General features: G+C 39.0%; 1 protein-coding gene across 10 annotated transcripts in view; it reads left to right on the forward strand.

Moving 5' to 3' along the window:
- Positions 1-22,467, forward strand: part of UBR2 (ubiquitin protein ligase E3 component n-recognin 2) — a 107,661-nt gene that overhangs the window by 76,108 nt on the left and 9,086 nt on the right. For 5 of the 10 annotated variants that reach the window (XM_036248297.1, XM_036248296.1, XM_036248300.1 and 2 more), the window contains 12 exons: positions 89-182; positions 878-1,039; positions 3,578-3,681; positions 4,349-4,427; positions 5,779-5,927; positions 6,312-6,367; positions 12,837-12,933; positions 13,174-13,241; positions 16,054-16,189; positions 16,656-16,746; positions 18,800-18,930; positions 20,480-20,588. In XM_036248297.1, the coding sequence (XP_036104190.1) occupies positions 89-182; positions 878-1,039; positions 3,578-3,681; positions 4,349-4,427; positions 5,779-5,927; positions 6,312-6,367; positions 12,837-12,933; positions 13,174-13,241; positions 16,054-16,189; positions 16,656-16,746; positions 18,800-18,930; positions 20,480-20,588 (1,276 nt within the window). Of the gene's footprint in view, positions 1-88; positions 183-502; positions 598-877; positions 1,040-3,577; positions 3,682-4,348; positions 4,428-5,778; positions 5,928-6,311; positions 6,368-7,047; positions 7,108-12,836; positions 12,934-13,173; positions 13,242-16,053; positions 16,190-16,655; positions 16,747-18,799; positions 18,931-20,479; positions 20,589-22,467 lie in introns of those variants that run through there. The other 5 variants (XM_036248299.1, XM_036248298.1, XM_036248303.1 and 2 more) reach the window with 5 other exon arrangements.

The raw sequence follows: 22,467 nt of genomic DNA on the forward strand, positions 1-22,467 counted from the left end.
GAGAATTTCACAAAGTTAAGTTTTACATTTATTATGGGAAAATTAAATGCTTGTGTGTTTTTTTGTTTTTGTGTGTTTTGTAATGCAGAAAATTACGATCCATTATTCATGCACCCTGATCTGTCTTGCGGAACACACACTAGTAGCTGTGGACACATTATGCATGCCCATTGTTGGCAAAGGTAACATTCTTAATATTAGTCAACAGAAGCTTATGGGGGGTAGTGGTTGGGGCCTTTTATGATACTTTCAACAATGAAGATTTAAATAAAGGAGAAGGAGAAAAGAGAAGCTTATTCAAAGGCTTAAAATTGAATTTTTATATAAAGGAAATTTTATTCTAGAAAAAGGGAGAAAGAACTAAAGATATTAAAGAAAAATTCCAATTCACTGTCTAATAAGTAACAATTAAAATTGATTTGCTTTGTCATACATGTAAAGGAGTGATAGAAATTTCATAGTATGTTCGATTTATTTTTTAACATGGGGATCTGTGTGTCAGCTAACAAACTGGATGATGAAGAAAAATATCTTCACAGTTGGATAAACCCTAGAAGGGTAATGTCTTTCAGAAGTGAACAGCTCTTGATTCTGAAGGTGATAGTACTTGCCTAGTTACTTCCAGAGATTATTGTGGCTCCCTGAGCTAAATTGGGATAACCTCAAACTATCCTGTTTTAGAACTCTTAGAACCCATTTTGGTAATTAAAGGAACTCAAAAATTAAAGTACCAGTATTAAAAATAATTTAGTTCATTTTAAGATTTTAGTTTTTGCATTATTTGTGAAAAGAAATTATTTAAAATGTTGAGCCTTATGGTTCTTACTGAAAAAAAATTACCATTGTTTTTGATACCTCGTGTTTTCTAATTGTAAAGGTATTTTGATTCCGTTCAAGCTAAAGAACAGCGAAGGCAACAGAGATTACGCTTACATACAAGCTATGATGTAGAAAATGGAGAATTTCTCTGTCCCCTTTGTGAGTGCTTGAGTAACACTGTTATTCCTCTGCTGCTTCCTCCAAGAAATATTTTTAACAAGTAAGTTTTGGATTATAAAACCTTTATATCAAAGCAATAGTTGCCTTTGAAGATAATGAAATAATAAACTAGGCAGGGGAATCACGCTAGGTAATTATATAATGTTTTCCAGATGCTGTTGAAACTTTTTTTTTTTTTTATCCTCATCTGAGTACATTTTTCCATTTTTTGTTCAGATAGAGTGGGAGGGAGAGAGAGGAAGAGAGAGAAAGAGAGAGAGAAACATCGACGTGAAAGGGACACATCGAGTGGCTGCCTCCCGCACAACCCAACCAGAGCTGGGGACAAACTGCAACCGAGGTACGTGCCCTTAGCGGGAACCGAACCTGGGTCTCTCTGGACTGCAGGCCTGCGCTCTAACCGCTGGGCCAAACCAGCCAGGGCCTGTCGAAACTTTATTTAGTCATTTCTTCTAGCAGGCTTGCAAATATGATTTTTGTTTTTAGAAAGGAATAGGCCAAAATTTAGCAGTTTTTTGTTTACCCATAAACACTAGAAGATATAAAATTGCCCGGCTGGTTTGGCTCAGGGTATTGAGCGACCGCCCATGGACTGAGAGGTTCCAGTTCGATTCCTGGTCAGGCCATTTGCCCCTGTTGCAGGCTCGATCCCCAGTAGAGGGCGTGCAGGAGGCAGCAATTTTTTGCAAATTGCTTGCTGATAATAGCTTTAGGAATTGGGCCAAAAGAAAAAAAAGCTGTTGGTGTATTTAAAATGGAACATTTTTGTCATTTCATAATTTTTAGGGTGCTTCTAGGTAATAGGTGTAATATTTCAAAATATGAATTTAATACTGTGTACTATTTAAATCTGATTTTCATTTCTCAATTTAGATTTATGGTATCTACATGAACAAATACTAATTTAACGTTTATGAATATGACTTATCTATTAATTTCTTTGCTATTTGGATTTAATTCAAAGAAAAGTCAGTTTTTTCCCTCAATTATAGAAGGTCAAACTATGGTGCCTTAATTTATGCTACCACAAAATGTTCTTTAATGAGGTGGAAGGGGTCAATGGGGGGCGAAAGGGAGAACATCTGTAATACTTTAAACAATATAGATTTGGGGTTTTTTTGGTCTATGTATAATAATTTTTTTAATAATTATTTTTTATTAATTTGTTTTTGTTACAGATGTTTCTCCTTTTTCCCCCATTAATACCCTCCTCCTCATCCCCCCCATCCCCAGCTTTATTGTCTATGTCCATTGGTTATGCACATAGACAATAAAGATGTTTAATATGTTCTTTAAATGCTGTTAGATTTTAATATAAGCTCATGCTTTTTTTTTTTTTTTTTAATCCTCATGCAAGGATATTTTTCCATTGCTTTTTACATTGAGTGGAAGGGAGAGAGAGAAAGAGAAACATCAATTGGTTGCCTCCTGCACGACCCCTACTAGGGCAAGGGATCGAACCTGAAACCCAGGCACATGCCCTTGACCAGAAATCAAACCCACGACCCTTTGGTCCACAGACCAATGCTCTAACTGCTGAGCCAAATTGGCCAGGGCAAAGCTCCTGCTTTTTTTTTTTTATCCTCACCGAGGACATTTTTCCATATTTTGTTCAGATAGAGTGGGAGGAAGAGAGAGAAAGAGAGAAACATCGATGTGAAAGGGACAAACTGCAACAGAGGTACGTGCGCTTAGCAGGAACTGAACATGGGTCTCTCTGGACCGCAGGCCGATGCTCTAACCATGGAGCCAAACCAGCCAGGGCAAAGCTCATGTTTTTTAATCACAAAAGAAAATCATGGTACTGACTTATCTGCATTTGAACTGATAAATTAGTCATTGTTAGATTAAGGATTCACTACATAGAAGAAGGGGGAAAAAACACCTTTGTTGGATTTCATCTCACTTTTGTGGTTTAGGTTTTGTATTTTTCCCATAAGAGCCAAATATGACATAGTTATGAAGAAAGGCTTTGGATTCTGATATAACTGAGTTTGAATGCCAGTTCTGTTCCTTGTAATGGCCTAGTCAAGTTACATAGGGCTAAACCTCTATTTTCTCATCTGTAAAATAGGGACAGTAATATAACCTGTTTCATATTAATATTTTTAGGATTAAATCTAATACCGTTAAATGCTTTACTAAGTCACATGATAAGCACTCAATAAATATTGGTGTTGATGTGGTGACTGTGACATTTAAGAAATACTTGCAGCCCTGGCCAGTTTGGCTCAGCGGTTAGAGTGTTGGTCTACCGAGCAAAGAGTGGTGGGTTCGATTCTGGCCAAGGGCATGTACCTCTGTTGCAGTTCATCCCCGGCCCTGGTTGGGGTCTGTGGGAGGCAACCAGTCGATGTGGTTCTATTACATCGATGTTTCTCTCTCTCTCTCCCCCTCTCTCCCTCCCTCCTTTCTACTCTATCTGATGATAAATAGAAAAGTATTCTTGGGTGAGGAATTAAAAAAACTAAAATAAATTAAATAAAATATTATGCCTACTACCATTTAGTGAATCTTTTTGCATCTTACACTAAGTAACAACAACAAACTACTAAATACTTTTTATAATCTTTTCTAGCAGGTTAAATTTTTCAGATCAACCAAATCTGACTGAGTGGATTAGAACCATATCTCAGCAAATAAAAGCATTACAGATTCTTAGAAAAGAAGAAAGTATTCCTAGTAAGTTCTGATAATCTGCTTTCATTTTTTCCTGAAGTCCAGAATGAATTGTTTAAGAATATTTTTTAAATGAAACCTCTCATTTTAAACTTTGAATTTGACTTACTTTAATTTTTTTTGTCTTAATGAACTAAATTTGACTTGACTATGTTACTTCTTATTCCTTGAAAACCCATAGACTTTTGTGAAGTTTATAATAAATACTTCTAATGTATTCACCCATGTTATTGAAGAGCTTCTGGGGGTGGGGGAACAGAACTAACTATTGCAGAGCTAGCTTTAGTTCTCAGTGGCCTAATTCATTTTATTGTTGGCATTACCAAAGGCGCCTCAGGTTTCAAAACATGTGCTGCAACCAATCTGAGAGTTTATATCATTGGTTTTTATTTAAAAAAAGCAGCATACTCCTCCTTTTCTTACCTTCCCTAGCTGTGTTCTAGTGGTTCTACTATTAGGAAAAGCACAGGTGACTGAAGAAGGTGCCTTGAGCAATCAGAGCAATGGTATTTCTCATGCTTTGAATGCACGTTATGCAAGGTTTTATTAATAGAAAATTTTTCTGTTGTTTTTAATTTCTTTGATCTATATTTAGAATGGAGTTTACATTGAAAATTCACAGAAATATTGTGGACTGATGAATAATAATATGAAATACTTGTTTTTGTAGATATTGCCTCTTCAAAGAATTCAGAAAATATGGATGAATTGCAGCTCCCTGAAGGGTTTAGGCCTGATTTTCATCCTAAGTGAGTATATTATTTTATTCCTTTTAAGTTTGGCCCACTTGAAATGAAAAACTAAGTTAACAGTTAGTACGAATATGGTTTGTCACCCTGGGAGCAGAACATTATAGGACATTGATCTGAAATTCTGAGGTTTAAGCATTACGTGATATTTACTGCGGGTATATTGATCAAAACCTAAGAACCATGTGGCATGTTTAATTCTCACCAACTTCTCCTAGTCTGCATTGCTGACTCCCTATTATACCCTTTATCTGGCTCTCCTTAACAACACCTCATCAATACGTCTAAATCCAAACTGCTCAGCTCCCCCACCACATCCTGTGCTTTCCTTCTGAACTCTGCATTTCTGTTTATGACTCCACCAACTTTTTAGTAACCTAGGATCAAAACCAGGGGGTTTTTACCCTCTTTTACTCCATAGCCAATTAGTTATAAAGTATAGCATAGATGCTAGAGCTAGACTGCTTGGTTCGGTTCTTAGTAACACTGCTTACTGGCTGTGCAGCTGTGAAAATTGCTTGGCTTCTGTATACCTCAGGTTCCTCATCTAAAGTATTATGAGGATAAAGTGACATAACACATGTAAAGCCACCTGGAAGATATTCCTAGCATGTACTAAGTACTCAATAAAATAGCACTGAAAGACTTAAATAGAAAAAATAGTACATCAGCCCTTTGCCTCCCACATTCCCGCTCCCTATCCCCATTCCTGTTATTTACTTCCATATTTTTAGTTAAAATGCTTAGATAGCTTCTCTCTTGGTTTATCATTTCTGAACAGTTGTTTCTGTTGACTGGCTAGCAATTTAGTATTCAGCTTCCACCTCTACCCTATCCACTGCTCCTTACCAGTCTCCCAGTTGAGTTTTTTCACAATTTTTTATTAAATCAGTTGGCAGTTTTTAAATTATAATTGTTTCTACTGATATAAGTTATACATTATAATTATAGTTACATATTTTTTCTTTTACAATTTTGTCTTAACTGTGGTTAATAATTACCTTTTTTCATGAACTTGGTTGTCTATGGATGTTACTTTTTCTCCCCTAAATGCTGCAATAGATCTTTCAGATGCCTAGCAGTAGCTTTTCCAAGTGCTCAAACCCCTCTTCCAACAGCCGCTGTACTTCCACACCAGTCAAGACAGGACGCAGTTGTCACCCTGAGACTTCCCCTAGTTATGTTCCTCTTATTTGGCTGGATTTCCTATTCTCCTCTTTCCTAATTTGCATATAACTATCTTTAGATAGTTTAAGCAGTTCAGTTCCCAAATAGCCAATAGCTGTTAAGAATCTGAAATATTTGATGTGAGCACATTGTTTTGAGCTAATTCTATATGTGTTCACTTCAGGAACCCTTATTCTGATGGCATAAAAGAAATGCTAACAACATTTGGAACTGCTACGTACAAAGTGGGACTAAAGGTCCATCCCAATGAAGAAGATCCCCGAGTGCCCATAATGTGTTGGGGTAGTTGCGCATATACCATCCAAAGCATAGGTAAGAGATTTAAAGTTGTGTCTCTCCTTAAGTCACAAGCATACATTGACATGAGTTATATGTAAAAGCCTGTATTTACGTAACATGTTTAAAGACTTTAAAGTAGGAAATATACCATACTAACAAAATATTAGATTGGCAGTTTGTAAATTAACCAAAGCAACAGAGGACTCATTTTGGTGATGGTTTTAGCTTCTTGTCAGTTGAGGGGACTGTGTTTTCATTTTTACACTTATCCAAAGTTAATTCTTGTATAATGATTTGAAAATTTCAAAACCTGACAATTTTGTGCTTTCTACAAAAAAATTTCTTTTTTACTATTTTTTGAATTGTGATTAAATATATACATACAATTTACCATCTTACATCATTTTTAATCTGCAGAAAGAATTTTAAGTGACGAAGATAAGCCATTATTTGGTCCTTTGCCCTGCAGACTGGTAAGTTATCAGTTTACTCAGTTCACAGAATAGTAGAATGGAAAATCTGTGCTTCTGCTTTTTTAAATCTGAAAAAGCTGAATCAGTTATTTAAGCATAGCTTTATTTGTTTCATAGTAAAGCCCATTTTCTGTAATTATATTGAAGAAGTAATGGTTGTGGTTTAATTTCTCATTTTACATTTAAATAGACTTCGGCTCTCATCTAGAGCTCTTGGTTAAACACATGAAAATATGGGGAAAAAACTAAAAACAGCGCTTGTTCTTAAATATTTAATGCTGTAAATAGAAATATAGAACAGAGTACACCCTTTACTACATTTGATTACCTTTCATAAACAGCATTTAAAGTAAGTATACATTAATGTCAAAACACTATATTCAGTGCCTAGAAAAATGGGGAAGGAGGAATATACAGTCAAAGCTTGCTCATTTTTACTATGTAGCTGTTGTCAGGTAAATCATAAAATTGTCCTTAAGAGTAAAATCATGGAATTTGATTCATATAGAATCACCTCGGGAACTTTAATATCTTGCTCCCCGGTGTATTAGTTTGGCTCCCTAGTCATTAGTTTGGCTCAAATAAACCCAAAAAAAGTCTCCCCAAAAAAGCCTAGTCTCTACCACAGGGCAGTAAATCAGGGTCTCTGGAGATGGCCCCAGGCATTAATGTTTTTTAAGGCTTTCCAGGAGCCAGGATTGAGAACCACTGATGTAAGAGCCTAACTAACCAAGGAACAAAAACCAGTACAGGTTTACTTCGGAGATATTGTGGGTTCCATTCCAGATCATCACATAAAGTGAGTCACATGAGTTTTTTGGTTTCCCAGTGCACATAAAAAGTATGTTTACTCTATATTATAATCTAATAAGTATGCAGTAGCATTATGTCTAATAAAGGAGTTACATACTTGAATTTAAAAATACTTATTGCTAAAAAGTGGTAACCATCATCTAAACCTTCAGCAAGTAGTAATCTTTTTGGTGGTAGAGAATCTTGACAGTGTTGTCGGTGCTGCTGACTGATGATGGTTGTAGCAATTTTTTAAAATAAGACAACGATGAAGTTTGCTGCTTCAATGGACTCTTCTTTTCACTTGAACACTTAGGGGCATTGTAGGGTTATTAATTGGCCTGGTCTCAATATTGTTGTATCTCAGGGAATTTGGAGGTCCAAGCAGAAAGAGAGAGATGAGGAAATGTCTGGTAAACAGTCAGAACATACACAGCAGCCCTGCCCGGCCTGGCTCAGTTGGTTGAACATTGTCCTATGCCACCAATTCAATTCCCAGTCAGAATACATGCTGGGTTGCAGGCTCGATCCCCAGTAGGGTGAGTGCAGGAGGCAGCCAATCAATGTTTCTCTCATCGACGTTTCTCTTTTTCCTTCTCCATTCCTCTCTAAAATCAATTTAACATAAATAAATAACATACACAACATTTATCAATTAAGTTTGCTGTCTTATATGGGCATGGTTTGTAGCACCGCAAAACAATTACAATAGCAACATCAAAGATCACTGATCACAGATAACCATAACAAATATTATAATAATGAAAATGTTTGAAATATTGTGAGAATTACTAAAATGTGACAGACACAAAGTGAGCAAGTGCTATTGAAAATGCTCAACACAATGTTGCCACAAACCTTTAATTTGTAATGTCTGTCAAGTGCCTTAAAGCAAAGTTTGGCCTAAAATCACAGAACTCCTGGAAGAAAACATAGTCAGTAGACTCTGACATCTCTCTTAGCAGTATCTTTTTGGATATGTCTCTTTGGGCAAGGGCAACAAAAGAAGAACATAAAACTAAAAAGTTTGGCACAGAGAAGGAAACCATCAACAAAACAAAAAAACAACCTACTGAATTGGAGAAGATACTCACAAATGATAACATTTGATAAGGGATTAATATCCAAAATATTATATAAGGAACTCATACAACTTAGGGATGAACTTCTATTTTCCTGACTCCCACTCTTCAAACTTAATGTACATCTCCACTCACCTTTCTCTCCTGTATCAGAGGACAAGGCACTTTGGGTAAGGTGACTTATCCTTCTACCTGTTATCTGAAATGCATCTCCTCTCCATCAACTATTTACTCCTTCTTTTACCTTCTCTTCCTCTCCTGGCACCTCCCCTGTGGACAAGCATGCTCCATTATCCTCTTCTTACTCTTGCCCTCATGTTATTTATCTTCCTTCCATCTGTGACCCTAGTCATTTCTTTTTATGACCAAACCATTGTAAAGCACATTTTATTTGCCTGGCTGGTGTGGCTCAGTGGTTAAGCATTGACCCATGGACCAAGAGGTCACCAGTTCGAGTCCCGGTCAGCACACATGCCCAGGTTATAGGCCCAATCCTCAGTGGGGGGCATGCAGGAGGTGCCCAGCTGATGTTCTCTCCCATCGATGTTTCTCTCTCCTTTCCTCTCTCGAAAATCAATAAAGAAAAAATATCGTAAAAAAATAATAAAGCACATTTTGTTTTATTTCACCATGCAATGAAAAATATTTAAATACAGGTAAAGAAATAGCACCAGCCCTAGCCAGGTAGCTCAGTTAGTTATGTTGTCCTGATACACCAAGGTTGCAGGTTCAATATCTGGTCAGGGCACATACAAGAAAGAATCAACCAATGAGCCTTGGCTGGTTTGGCTCAGAGGTCAGAGCGTCAGCCCATGGACCAGAGAGTCCTGCGTTTGGTTCCTGCTGAGGGCACCTTACCTCGGTTGCGGTTTGTCCCTGGCCCCGGTTGGGGTCGTGTGGGTGGCAGCCATCAGTGTGTCTCTCTCACATCGATGTTTCTCTCTCTTCCTCTCTGTCTCCCTCCTGCTCTATCTGAAGATAAATGCAAAAATGTTCTGGGGTCAGGATTAAAAAAGAAAGAATCAACTAATGAATTTGTAAATAAGTGGAACAACAAATCTCTCTCTACACCTCTCTCTAACCCTCTCACCCTCGCTCTCTCTCCCACTCCCTACCCCCTCCCTCCATTCCAATCTCTCTAAAATAAATAAATTTAAAAAAATTTTAAATGCACCTATATTTTGCCCTGGCCGGTTTGGCTCAGCAGTTAGAGCGTCAGCCTGTGGTCCAGAGAGACCCGGGTTCGGTTCCCGCTGAGGGCACGTACCTCGGTTGCAGTTTGTCCCCGGCCCTGGTTGGTCGTGCGGGTGGCAGCCACTCGATGTGTCCCTTTCACGTCGATTTTTCTCTCTCTCCCTCCCCCCCACTCTATCTGAACAAAAAATGGAAAAATGTCCTCGAGTGAGGATTAAATAAATAAATAAATGCACCTATAGTTTTTAATTTCATTTCATATTGAGAGAGAGATCGAAATTTTTTTTTTTTTTTTTTTAACCCTCACCCGAGGACATTTTTCCATTTTTTGTTCAGGTAGAGTGGGAGGGAGAGAGCGGGACAGAGAGAGAGAGAGAAACATCGACATGAAAGGAACACATCGAGTGGCTGCCACCCGCACAACCGACCAGGGCCGGGGAGAAACTGCAACCGAGGTACGCGCCCTTAGCGGGAACCGAACCTGGGTCTCTCAGGACCGCAGGCCGACGCTCTAACCGCTGAGCCAAACTGGCCAGGGCAGAGATCGAAATTTTATACACAGCAAAACTTCCTTGAACAATAGTGTTTACTCTGGCTCCATTTTTTTGCTAAACCTAACCCTTCAACTGTTCAACTCCCTGCAGTTTGTCTCTTACCCCAAGACTTTTTCACTCTTTGGAAACAGCTGTTACCAAGTTCACCAAATGATCTCCTCATCATCCTTTTGGGTGGGCATTTTTTTTAGCCCTTATTCGACAGTTCAGTTTACTTAATTTTGTTAACTATTTCCTTCTGAAACTTATTTTCTCTCTTGATTTCTATGATATTTCTGGTTTCCTCCCCACCCATCTGGTGGCTCTTTCTCAGTCTGCCCCCTGCCCCTATCCTGTAAATGTTTTAAACCCCCAGAGTTTGACCCATGACCCTCTATCGTCTGATAACTCTTCCCTGAAAGCCCCATCTATGCGTCTGATTTCAGTTACATCCAAATGATTTCCACCTATGTATCTCCAAACCAGATCTATTGTCTCATTGCCTGTTCCTTTTTCAGCTGGATCTTCTTCCCACAGTGAACAGTCCAAATCATTTTTCTTCCTGTATTGCCTTCCTTAGTTAATGTCATCACTATCCATACAGGTGACCAAGTTAGAAACTCAAAGATGTCCTGTCAGATTCATCATTTGGTCTGAATGTTCATAACCCAATGGTCAGCAGAGTTTGATGAATTCCCATTTTGCGTATTTGTCTTGTTCCTTCCATTCCTATTTCTGTTTTTTTGGTTCGGCCCCATGTCATTTCTGGCCTAGATTGTTGCATCAATCTATATCCTGAATCCTGCTCTTTTCACATTTTCAGAAGGGTTCCTGGAGAAGCCACCCCGATCATATCTCTTAAAGTTCTTAACCTCTTCTCCATTTTCACCTGCCAGTCCCCACATCCACGGTCCAGGTTTTCAGAATCATTGCCAGTCCCCAAATGCTAGTTTCCAGGCCTTTTATTACTTCTAAAGTAACCTAAGTAGACACCTCTTTAAGAGGCTCTTCAGGTTTTGCCTTACTTTGGAAACCTCTGAGCCCTGTTCTGTGAGTAAGATAACCCTCATCTGTGGTACTACCTCCTTTGGCTGCCTCCACCTCCCCTTTTTTCCCCTTCCCACCTCCAGGACTGTGAGCTCCTTGTGGGGAGGGAGGAGGAGGATTAAGTTTTCATTTTAAGATCTTGAGAACCAAGACTATCATGTAGTAGGTCCTCAATATCTATTGAACCAAACAACATTACAGAAAAAACATTGGAAAGAGCATTAAGTGGGAAGAAAAAACTCAACTTATTGTTCGTGTCTTTTTTTTTTTTTTTTTTTTAATCCTCACCCGAGGACATTTTTCTATTTTTTGCTCAGGTAGAGTGGGAGGGAGGGAGAGGAACAGAGAGAGAGAGAGAAACATCGATGTGAAAGGGACACATCGAGTGGCTGCCACCCGCACGACCAACCAGGGCCGGGGACAAACTGCAACCGAGGTACGTGCCCTTAGCGGGAACCGAACCCGGGTCTCTCAGGACCGCAGGCCGACGCTCTAACCGCTGAGCCAAACCGGCCAGGGCAATTGTTCGTGTCTTTTTCATGAGCGTGTTTATACTTGATTATAATTGGTATTTACATGTTGTTAGATGGCTCAGCGGTTAGTGTGCTGGCCTTCAAACCAAAGAGCTGCAGGTTCAATCCCCAACAAGGGCCATGTGGGAGGCAACCACTCAATGTTTCTCTCTCTCTCTCTTCCTTCCACTCTATCTAAAAATCAATGGAAAAATATCCTTGGATGAGGATAAAAATAAATAAATAAAATAAAATTTATTTTTAAAAATAGAATAAATAGCCCTGGCCACTTTGGCTCAGCAGTTAGAGCATCGGCCCATGGACCAATGAGTCACGGGTTCGATTTCAGTCAAGGGCACACACCTTGGTTGCGATTTGTCTCCAGCCCTGGTTGGGGTCGTGCAGGAAGCAGCCACTTGATGTGTCTCTTTCACGTTGATGTTTCTCTCTCTCTCTGTCTTCCTCTCTTTCCCTCCCACTTATCTGAATAAAAGTGAAAAAATGTCCTCAGGTGAGGATAAAAAAAAAAAAAGAATAAAAATAAAGAATTACTGCCTTACATTCTTGGGAGTTTCTGTTGTTTGCTGTCTGTCTGGAAACTTGTCCTTTTTCTATACAGAATCAGCATCATGGTGGCAAAGAGAAAACTTTGGTTTGTTCAGCATACAATAAGATGTTTCCCATTCCATCTATTCCATATTAGAGACATGTCATTAAGGATGACATAGATTCAGCCCTGGCCGATGTGGCTCTGTTCTTTGAGCATAGTCCCATACACCACAAAGTCAGCAGTTGGGCCCTGGCTGGTTGGTTAGAATGTTAGCCTGTGGACTGAAAGGGTCAAGGGTTCAATTCCCAGTCTAGAGCATATACCTGGGTTGCAGATTCGATTCCTGGCCCTGGTATTGTATGGGAGGCAACCAATCTTTGCGTCCTTCTCACATTATATCTCTTTCTCCCCTCCCTCCCCCTCTATCTAAAAAGTTAATGGAAAAGTATCCTTGGGTGATGATTAACAAAACAATAAGAAAAGGTAGTAGTTTGATTCTCAGTCAGGTCACACCCAGGTTTCAGGTTTAGTCCCAGTTTGGGGTGCATACGGGAGGCGACTAATTGATGTTTCTCTCTCAAATCAGCAAAAAACATGAAAAGAAAGATGTTGTAGATTCAGTTGCATACCGTCTGGAGATACTTCATTGTATGTCCAGCTTTGCCTCGGTTGGCTGTGCTTTGAACTAGCAGTCCTCATAGACAAGAACCACTTCTTATGCTGGCTTCTTTGTTAATTGTGTCAACCTCTTTATTTCAGGATGACTGTCTTAGGTCACTAACAAGATTTGCTGCAGCACATTGGACAGTGGCATTACTTTCAGTGGTGCAAGGACACTTTTGTAAACTTTTTGCATGTGAGTATTAATACATGTGCCATATATGTTAAGGTAATTTTTCATCTGTAATTTAGTTTGTAGTCATATAATTTCTCTTCATTATGAGAGAAATATTCTGGTAATACTGTTTATGTACATATTCTAGCTTATAGATTCATATATGTCTTACAAAAAGATTAATGTAAATAGGTTATGTATATTTTTGTAAATACTTATGTTGACATATGAAATGCGCTAATGTATTTTTTTAATATTTAGCATTGGTGCCTAATGACAATTATGGAGATCTTCCAAGCATATTAGATATTGACATGTTTCATTTATTGGTGAGTATCTTGCCATTTGTGTTTGACTTTTTTTTTTTTCTGTACATAAATATTTGTAGCAACTTTATTCATTAAAATAAAAAAATTGGGCCCTGGCCGGTTTGGCTCAGCGGTTAGAGCATCGGCCTGCGGTCCTGAGAGACCCAGGTTCGGTTCCCGCTAAGGGCACGTACCTCAGCTGCAGTTTGTCCCCGGTCCTGGTTGGTTGTGCGGGTGGCAGCCACTCGATGTGTTCCTTTCACATCGATGTTTCTCTCTCTCTCTCTGTTCCTCTCTCTCCCTCCCACTCTACCTGAACAAAAAATGGAAAAATGTCCTCGGGTGAGGATAAAAAAAAAAAAAAATTGGAAACACCTCAGCTATTCTTAATATGCTTTTGGTTTTTTTGTTTTAATTGATTTTTTAGAGAGAGAACCATCGATGTGAGAAAGAAACATCAATTGGCTGCCTCCTGCACGCCCCCCACTGGGGATCGAGCCTGCAACCTGGGCATATACCCTGACTGGGAATCAAACCGAGATCTCTCAGTCCATGGGATGATGCTCATTCCACTGAGCCACACTGGCTGGGCACCCCAGCTATGCTTTAATGGGCAAATGATGAAACAAACTGTGGTATGTTCAACATATGGAATATTACTTGGCAGTAAACAGGAATAAAGTGGTGATACGTACATACATGGGTGGACTCTAGGGCATCATGTTGAGTGAAAAAAAAGCCAGTCCCCAAAAGTCACATACTGTATAATTGTATAACATTCTTAAAAGAAAAAAATTATGAAAACAGAAGAGACTAGTGTTTACCAGCGTTTAGGGACAAAGAGAGAGAGACTAAAGGAGGGAGGGATTGGGTGTAACTATAAAGGGGTGATATGACAGTTTCTTTATCATACTATAGAACTTCATCTTAGACTTGGTGCATAATGTATAGGCAGACAGGAGGAGTTATCTATTACTCTTACCCTTCTGAGTATTTCTGAGGAATCTCAAAAAGAAAATGTTAAAGAATCTAGCTGAGAGGCTTGATGTAGGTATCTAATCCTGTCTCTCTTATTTTGCTTTGGTGCTGAGGTCAGTAAATTTAACCTCTTTATGCTTTTTACCTACAAAGAAGTAAAAATAACACTAATAATGTAAGGGCTGCTGCTGATCCCATAGAGTGCTTTTGAGCAGATACAACCCCGTCTGTGGTCACACTACTTAGCAATAGACATCCCCTTTGTGTGATTTAGGGAAAGGTATGTCTTCTGGACAGTCTGGTGCCAGGACACACCACTGGCTAAACTTCAGCCCCACCTCAAATGGGTCCCCTTACTCAGGTCACTGAGTGCTGTGTTACACGCAGCAACCCTAAGTGCCGTTTCCTTAATCTCTTGGGGCATCAGATTCTGTACCTATAAGTTGGTTAGTACCTACCTCACATGATTGTGTCAGAACTCATTGGGATGATCAGTGTAAAGATCTTAAAGCACAGTGTCCCTAGTAAGTGTTAGCTGTTGTGATTGTTCCCATTCTCCTATGAAAACCACCATTGTTCAGGCAGCAGGAGGTAACCGGAGAGCCAACATCACATACCTGACTGCTTCCACATACATTCTTGTGTAGTCCTTTACATCCTTGCTATGGAAGTATTAAAAACACATATATGTTATCTCTAGTTTACCAGCAGGGAAACTGAGGCTTAGAGTTGTTAACTTGTCTAAAAAGCTCATAAGAGGAGCTAGGGTTCATATCTAGATCTTTGTAGGTCGAAAACCCATGCTTTTTCCACTGCTCAGTCCTAGAAAGATTTCAGCTGTTATTTTTATTTTTTTAATTTTAGAGAGGAAGGGAGGGAGAGAGAAACAGATAAAAACATCTATGTGAAGTGATACATCAATTGGCCCCCTCCTGCACACCCCTCACCAGGGATCAAGCCCGAAACCCAGGCATGCGCCCTAACCAGGAATCGAATTAGCAACCTCTGGTGCACAGGACAGCACCCAGCCAACTGAGCCACACCAGCCAGGGCTGTTATTTTTTCACTTTTTTAATTATCCTCACCCGAGGACATTTTTCCATTTTTTGTTCAGGTAGAGTGGGAAGGAGGGAGAGGAACAGAGAGAGAGAGAGAGAGAGAAACATCGACGGTGAAAGGGACACGTCGAGTGGCTGCCACACGCACAACCAACCAGGGCCGGGGACAAACTGCAACTGAGGTACGCACCCCTAGCGGGAACCGAACTCAGGTCTCTCTGGACCACAGGCCAACGCTCTAACCGCTGAGCCAAACCGGCCAGGGCCAGGGCTGTTATTTTTAACAGTAAGCTATGTATAGGGGAATCACTGAATAAATGATATGATAGTACCCGTCAAGATTCTTAGCTCTTAAGTGATTTCATTTAGCCAATTCTAGAGGAATTTCTAACGTGTATACTGTTTAAGAACAAAGTTTGGTTTTTTTTAATGACTATTTTTTTAAATCCCTACCCAAGGATATTTTTTCATTTATCTTCAGATAGTGTCGGGAGAGGAGGGGGAGAGAGAGAGAAACATCGATGTGAGAGACACATTGATTGATTGCCTGTCATACACTCCCCCACCGGGGATTGAGCCCACAACCCAGGCATGTGCCCTGACCAGAAATCGAACCAGGACCTCTTAGTCCATGGGACGACGCTCAATCCCCTGAGCCACACCGGCCGAGCAAGAGCAAAGATTTCTTAAAGGGAGGGGCTGAGCTCCAAAGGGTGTCATATCAAGAAAATGGGAACATGTTTAGGTGTGAAAGGAATGGCAAGCTGTCTGACACTCTGTGTTTATTTGGTATCTAGGTGGGCTTGGTGCTCGCTTTCCCTGCGTTGCAGTGTCAGGATTTTTCAGGGATCAGCCTTGGCACTGGAGACCTCCACATTTTCCATCTGGTTACTATGGCACACATCGTACAGATCCTACTTACCTCCTGTACAGGTAACTCCTTTTTGTCAGCTTCTTGAAGGAAGTACTTGAGTTTTCTATTTTTAAAAAGTATTAAAGGAAAAAGTGTATGAATGAGAATAGTACATAAATCATAAATAAGCTACTTGTTTTTAGCCTCATGTGACAAGTTTCGAAACAAAATTCTTTCTCCTTTTAAAATCCCTTTGCATGTGAGTCATTTTTCTTTTATAAGTTTAGTAATATATGAGTACCATAAACTGTATTTAGTTGGTTTAGCTCACTGCATACTGCCTGGCACCCTGAATCAGCACAGCTTCTGCTTCCAAAGCCTACAAGCCCCTTATTAGATGGCAATCACTACTGTGCTCACTCCTGAGATATTAAATTTCTTTGTGTTTTGTGGGAATATTTTCACTATATCTGAGTGCTTAAATGATGTGGTCAACAATCCACTTAATAGGTGAATACAGAGTATTAATATTTCCTTTTCTTTCAGAAGAGAATGGCATGGATCAAGAAACTTCTGCTGGTGAAGAAGAATTAGCAGTTCTTGCTTTGTATAAAACCCTTCGCCAGTGTACAGGAAGGTGGGACAATAATCTTTACATGATAGGCAGCTCCCCAAATAGTAGTAGGTTGATATGAAAACGTCATTTATTCGTTAAATAAGGGAAAGTGCTGTCTGTTGACAGTTTTATGTTTTGTTTTGTTTTTAATATTGACTTAGAGAGAGAGACAGAGATACTTCAGTGTGAGAGCAGAACATCGATTCTGCACACCCCCTACAAGGGATCAAGCCTGAAACCCAGGCATGTACTTTGGGAGTTTAACTGGCAACCTTTAGGTTCATGGGACAACGCCCAACCAACTGAGCTACACTGGCCAGTGCTGTTGACATGTTTTAAAAAGAAAGATGGGCCCGGCTGCTGTGTCTCACGTCAATGTTTCTGTCTCTCTCTAAAATAAAAACATATTTAATAAAATAAAAAGAAGATGGGCGTGTATCTGCAGGACTTCTCTGAACTTGATTGGAATTCTCTGAGCTTCCCACAGTTCCTTGGCCATGGAACCTTCTTTTGCTTAGGATGTGGCACATGGAGACATGGAATTTACTTTGGAAAGTGTTGTTTTCAAAAACATACTATCTCACTAGGAATTTTAAAACACAAATTATATTGGCATAATTTGTTTTAAGGCAATATCCAGGACTGGCAGGAAAGCAGTGAAATTATTTGAACTTCACATATTTTTGCAGTCATTTTTATTGGTACACTTTTATTTAGCTTTCTCACAGTATGTATTAAGAACTGTATTGTTTGTTTCTTTTATTAAGTTATCCTATTTCTGAAAATCCACACTAACAAACTAATCCAATGTATAGAAAAACCTGTAGACATAAACATGTACACTTTGATATTATTTGTATTAGCAAAGAATTTAAGGCAATCTCAGTGCTTGCTTGCAGGGGAATAATTTGGTATCAACTGTGATTGATGTGTTCCAGAATATTGCAATTTCAATAAAGTTGTGGTTTATGATATTCTGAAAATCATGTTAATTTTAAATTTTATATGTTAAATTATGACTAAGACAAATTAGTATGAAAATAGATTGCCAAGACAATACCTGCTAATAAAGATTCTAGAATAGTAGATAAGTTTTTTATTTTCCAAATTTTCTTTTTTATTTTTTTTAATCCTCACTCGAGGATATTTTTCCATATATCTTCAGATAGAGTGGGAGGGAGGGAGGGAAAGAGAGAGAGAGAGAGAGAAACATCGACTGGTTGCCTCCCATACGACCCGACCAGGGACGAACCACAACCAAGGTACATGCCCTTGCGCCGAATTGAACCTGAGACTCTTGGCTTCACAGGCTGTCCCTCTAAACACTGAGCCAAACCAGCCAGACCCAAATTTTCTTTTTATGTTACTTTTATAAATTTTAATAACAACATTGGAAGTTCTTTCACCATTTTATACCTGATACTCTGTTATAGTCAGGGCTACCGACTCCCTTTTACGCCTGTATACCATCAATTTCAAATAGCAGTTGTCTCTTTTCACATTGTGCTGTAACTAGAATGACCTTTTCTTTCTTTCTTTCTTTCTTTCTTTCTTTCTTTCTTTCTTTCTTTTTTTAATCCTCACCTGAGGATATTTTTCTTTTTCTTTTTTTTTTCTTTATTGATTTTAGAGAGGGAGAGAGATAGAAACATCGATGAGAGAGAACATCAATTGGCCGCCCCCTGCAAGACCCCGATTGGGGATTTGGCCCACAACCTGGGCATGTGCCCTGACCAGGAATCGAACCAGCAACTTCTTGGTGCCTGAGTCGATGCTCAACCACTAGCAGGGCTCGAGGATCTTTTCCATTGATTTTTTTCAGATAGAGTGGGAGAAAGGGAGATCGAGGAAAAAAACATGGATGTGAGAGAGACACATCGATTGGTTGCCCTCCTGCATTACCCCAACCAGGGTTGGGGATCAAACCCACAACCGGAGTACATGCTTTTCACTGGGAATCGAATCCTCGACTCTTCAGTCCTTGGGCTGACACTCTAACCACTGAGCCAAACTGGCCAGGGCTTGAATGACCTTTTTTTATTCAATTTTTCTATTTTAATTGTTCTCTTTTCAGTGCCTTGAAGGAAATCCCATCCGGCTGGCATCTATGGAGGAGTGTCCGAGCTGGAATCATGCCTTTTCTGAAGTGTTCTGCTTTATTTTTTCATTACTTAAATGGAGTTCCTTCCCCACCTGAACTTCAAGGTAACTTATGATTTTTTTTTCTTGAAATGTAGGAAATGTATGTAGTCTTTCACTCTAGCAGCTTAGAATTAAAGTGACTTGCAAAAATGAAAATGGATTAAAAATTTAGAACATAGCCCTGGCCAGTTTGGCTCAGTGGTTGGAGCGTCGGCCCGCAGACCAGAGAGTTCTGGGTTTGGTTCCCGCTAAGGGCACATACCTCGGTTGCAGTTTGTCCCTGGATCCCGGTCGGGGTCGTGTGGGTGGCAACCACTCGATCTATCTCTCTCATACCGATGTTTCTCTCTCTCTTTCTCCTTCTCTCCCTCCTGCTCTGTCTGAAGATAAAATGCAAAAATGTCCTCGGTTGAGATTTAAAAAAAAAAAAAAAGTTTAGAATATAGGTAATTGACCATGAGGATGTACACAGTTATAGAATAAAAATCATATTTATTGATATGTATGATTTTATTGGATCTCAGTAAATATGCTTTTTGTACGTTTACATGTTCTGAAGTGTACTTATTTTGCTTTCATGTGTTAAACTATTTGATTATATATTATTTAAAAACTGGCTTCCTTGGCTTTTAAAAGTGAAAACTGACCATTTCAAGCGGGGTGTTTTTTTTTTTGGTTTTGTAATTTATTTTTTTCTTCATTGATTTTAGAGAGAGAAAGGAGGGGGGGGAGAGAGAAAGAGAGAGAGAGAGAGAAACATGGATGAGACACAACATCGATTGGCTGCCTCCTGCATGCCCCGCACTGGGGATTTGGCCCATAATCTAGGCATGTGCCCTGACCAGGAATCAAATGGGTGACCTCTTGGTGCATGGGTCAGTGCTCAACCGGTGAGCCACACCAGCCAGACTTAAGTGTTTTTTAACTTGAAACATGTGGCATTGAAGTTCAGAATATCCACAGTTGCACATAAATCTTATTTTAACGTAGGAATTCATTTGCTGTTTCACGATTGTTTCCTTTGTTTTATTTTTATTCATTTCATAAAAATAGTATAAAGGTAGTCTTAAAGCTTACTGTATCTCTGTATCTTGTAGTGCCTGGCAAAGGACATGGGTGCCTGCATGTAATGCTGCTCTCTAAAAGTTTGTTGACTAGCATCTCCATTCAGCTAGTTGCCCAGGCACCATATAGACCAATTCAGACTTTCTAATCATTTACAGGGGTGATTAGAATAAAGTGTTTAAATCTATCTTCCATGATGAAATCATCTTGTATATCTATCTATACTGCTTATACTTTTCATATGTTGTCTTTGTCATTTAATGTTTATAACTAACCCTATGAAGTAGATCGTGCAGGTAAACCATTTTGCAAATGGTAAAACGGTCACCAAGAAATTGTAACCAGTTTGATATAGGAGTCACCTGACTCCACTCTGAAGTGTGTCATTTTCTGTGGATCTCATCCATGTGCCTTCTTGTTAACTTCCTACAAGTTATGTACCTAGCAAATGTGAACTCTTTCCTCGTGTTTTTTTTAGAGCTCTGACTCTGATTCAGGTTCCACTCTTAGTTGTTATATGCATTGCTTTTTTCTTCTCCATTTGCAGTTTCTGGAACAGGCCATTTTGAACAATTATGTGACTATCTTTCCCTGCCAAGCAACCTCATTTGCCTTTTTCAAGAAAATAGTGAGATAACGAAATTACTGATTGAAAGGTAATGATTACAACACTTTTTTTCACTGCATTAAATGAAGTTACATGGAAACAGACTTCAATTTATCATAGATACTGCTAAATTCCCAAGTAGTGAGCCTGGAAGAATTCAATTCATGTAATTTAAACTATGATGATTAGGCCTTCTTAGTTAAGGATTTACCTTTGTGGTAAGATTTTGCCAAGCTAGTGAATAGCATAAGCAAATTTGCTTAGAAGATGAGTAGTGGTGGAAATGTTTATTTCCTCCGATCAACTTATCTGTTAAGGACTCAGTTCTGTAGATTTAGGGAACTGAAAGAAACCTTAAGGATTACCTAGTCCAGTGCTCTTAGTTTAAAATGTGGCTATTTTGCCCTGGCTGGTGTGGCCCAGTTGGTTGGAGTGTTGTTCCTGTGCACCAAAGGGTCTGAGTTTAGTTCCAGGCCAGGACTCATACCCAGGGTGCAGGTTCAGTCCCTGGTCAGGGTGTGCATGGTAGGCAGCCGATCAGTGTTTCTCTTTCTCTCTAAAAAAAATCAATTTAAAAAATATAATAATGAAATTTGGCTGTTTTATACATAGACTGGGAGAAGTTATTTGCAAATCATATATCTGATAAGGGATTAATATTCAGAATATATATATGTATGTGTGTATATGTGTGTGTGTGTGTGTGTGTGTGTGTGTGTATATACACATCTCCAGAATTTTTACCTCTTAGCAACACAAAAAGCAAACAACCCATTAAAAAATAACCAAAGGAAAAAAATTTAAGAAGAAAACAAACATTTTTTTAAAGATTTTTTTATTGATTTCTAGGGAGAGAGAAACATCGATGTGCAAGCAAAACATTTATCAGCCACATCCTGCATGCCCCCCACTGGGGACTGAACATGATCAACCTGGGCATGTACCCTGATTGGGAATTGAACCAGCAACCCCCATGGTGATTGGGACAGTGTCCAACCAACTGAGCCATACCAGCCAGGGCAAAAAAAATTTTTTTAAAGAAGCAAAGGACTTTTCCAAAGAACATGTACAAATTGCTAATGAGCACATGAAAACATGCTCAAAGTCACTAGTCATTGGGGAAATGTAAATCAAAACCACAGTGAGATACCACTTCATACCCATGAGAATGGCTATAATCAAAAGGCAGACAGTAATAATATGAGTTGATGAGAATGCTGAAAAATTGGAATCCATGTGCAGTGCTGGTAGGAATAGAAAATGGGATAGCAGCTCTGGAAAACAGTTTGGTAGTTCCTCAAAAAATTAAAGATAGAATTACCATATGATCCAGCAATTCCACTTCAAGGTAATATTGCAAAACAGTTGAAAGTAGGGATCAGATACATGCTTGTACACTCATGTTCATAGCAGCACTATTCACAATAGCCAATATTCATCAACAGATGAATGGATAAATAAAAGGTGGTATACACATACAGTGGAATGTATTAGTCCATCTTAAGGAAATGCTGTCATAAGCCATAACATGGGTGAATCTTAAAGACATACTAAGTGAAACAAGCCAATCACAAAAGAGCAAACATTGTATGTTTTTACTTATATGCGGAACCTAGAGTGGTTGAATTCCTGGAGACAGAAAATGGAATCTTGATTGCAAGTTTTCCAGGTCCAGTTAATGAGAGCCTGTCATTAATTCAGACTGTTTTACTAGAGTGTCCCAGTTAATGGGGTAATAGTGTATTTAGCCACAAATTTTAATATATTTAGCATTCTTACTTTTAGAAAAATCTTGTCATATTTTTGTGATTTTATTGGTTGTAGACAAAGTATGGTATTCATCCAAATTTCTTTTGAATTGGTACATATATTAAGCAAAGAAGTTTTTGTTTTCTTACTGGAGGAAAAAAATTCTAGTTCTAACCCTT

Source organism: Molossus molossus, unplaced genomic scaffold (assembly GCF_014108415.1).
Source record: "Molossus molossus isolate mMolMol1 unplaced genomic scaffold, mMolMol1.p scaffold_m16_p_8, whole genome shotgun sequence".
Taxonomy (NCBI): domain Eukaryota; kingdom Metazoa; phylum Chordata; class Mammalia; order Chiroptera; family Molossidae; genus Molossus; species Molossus molossus.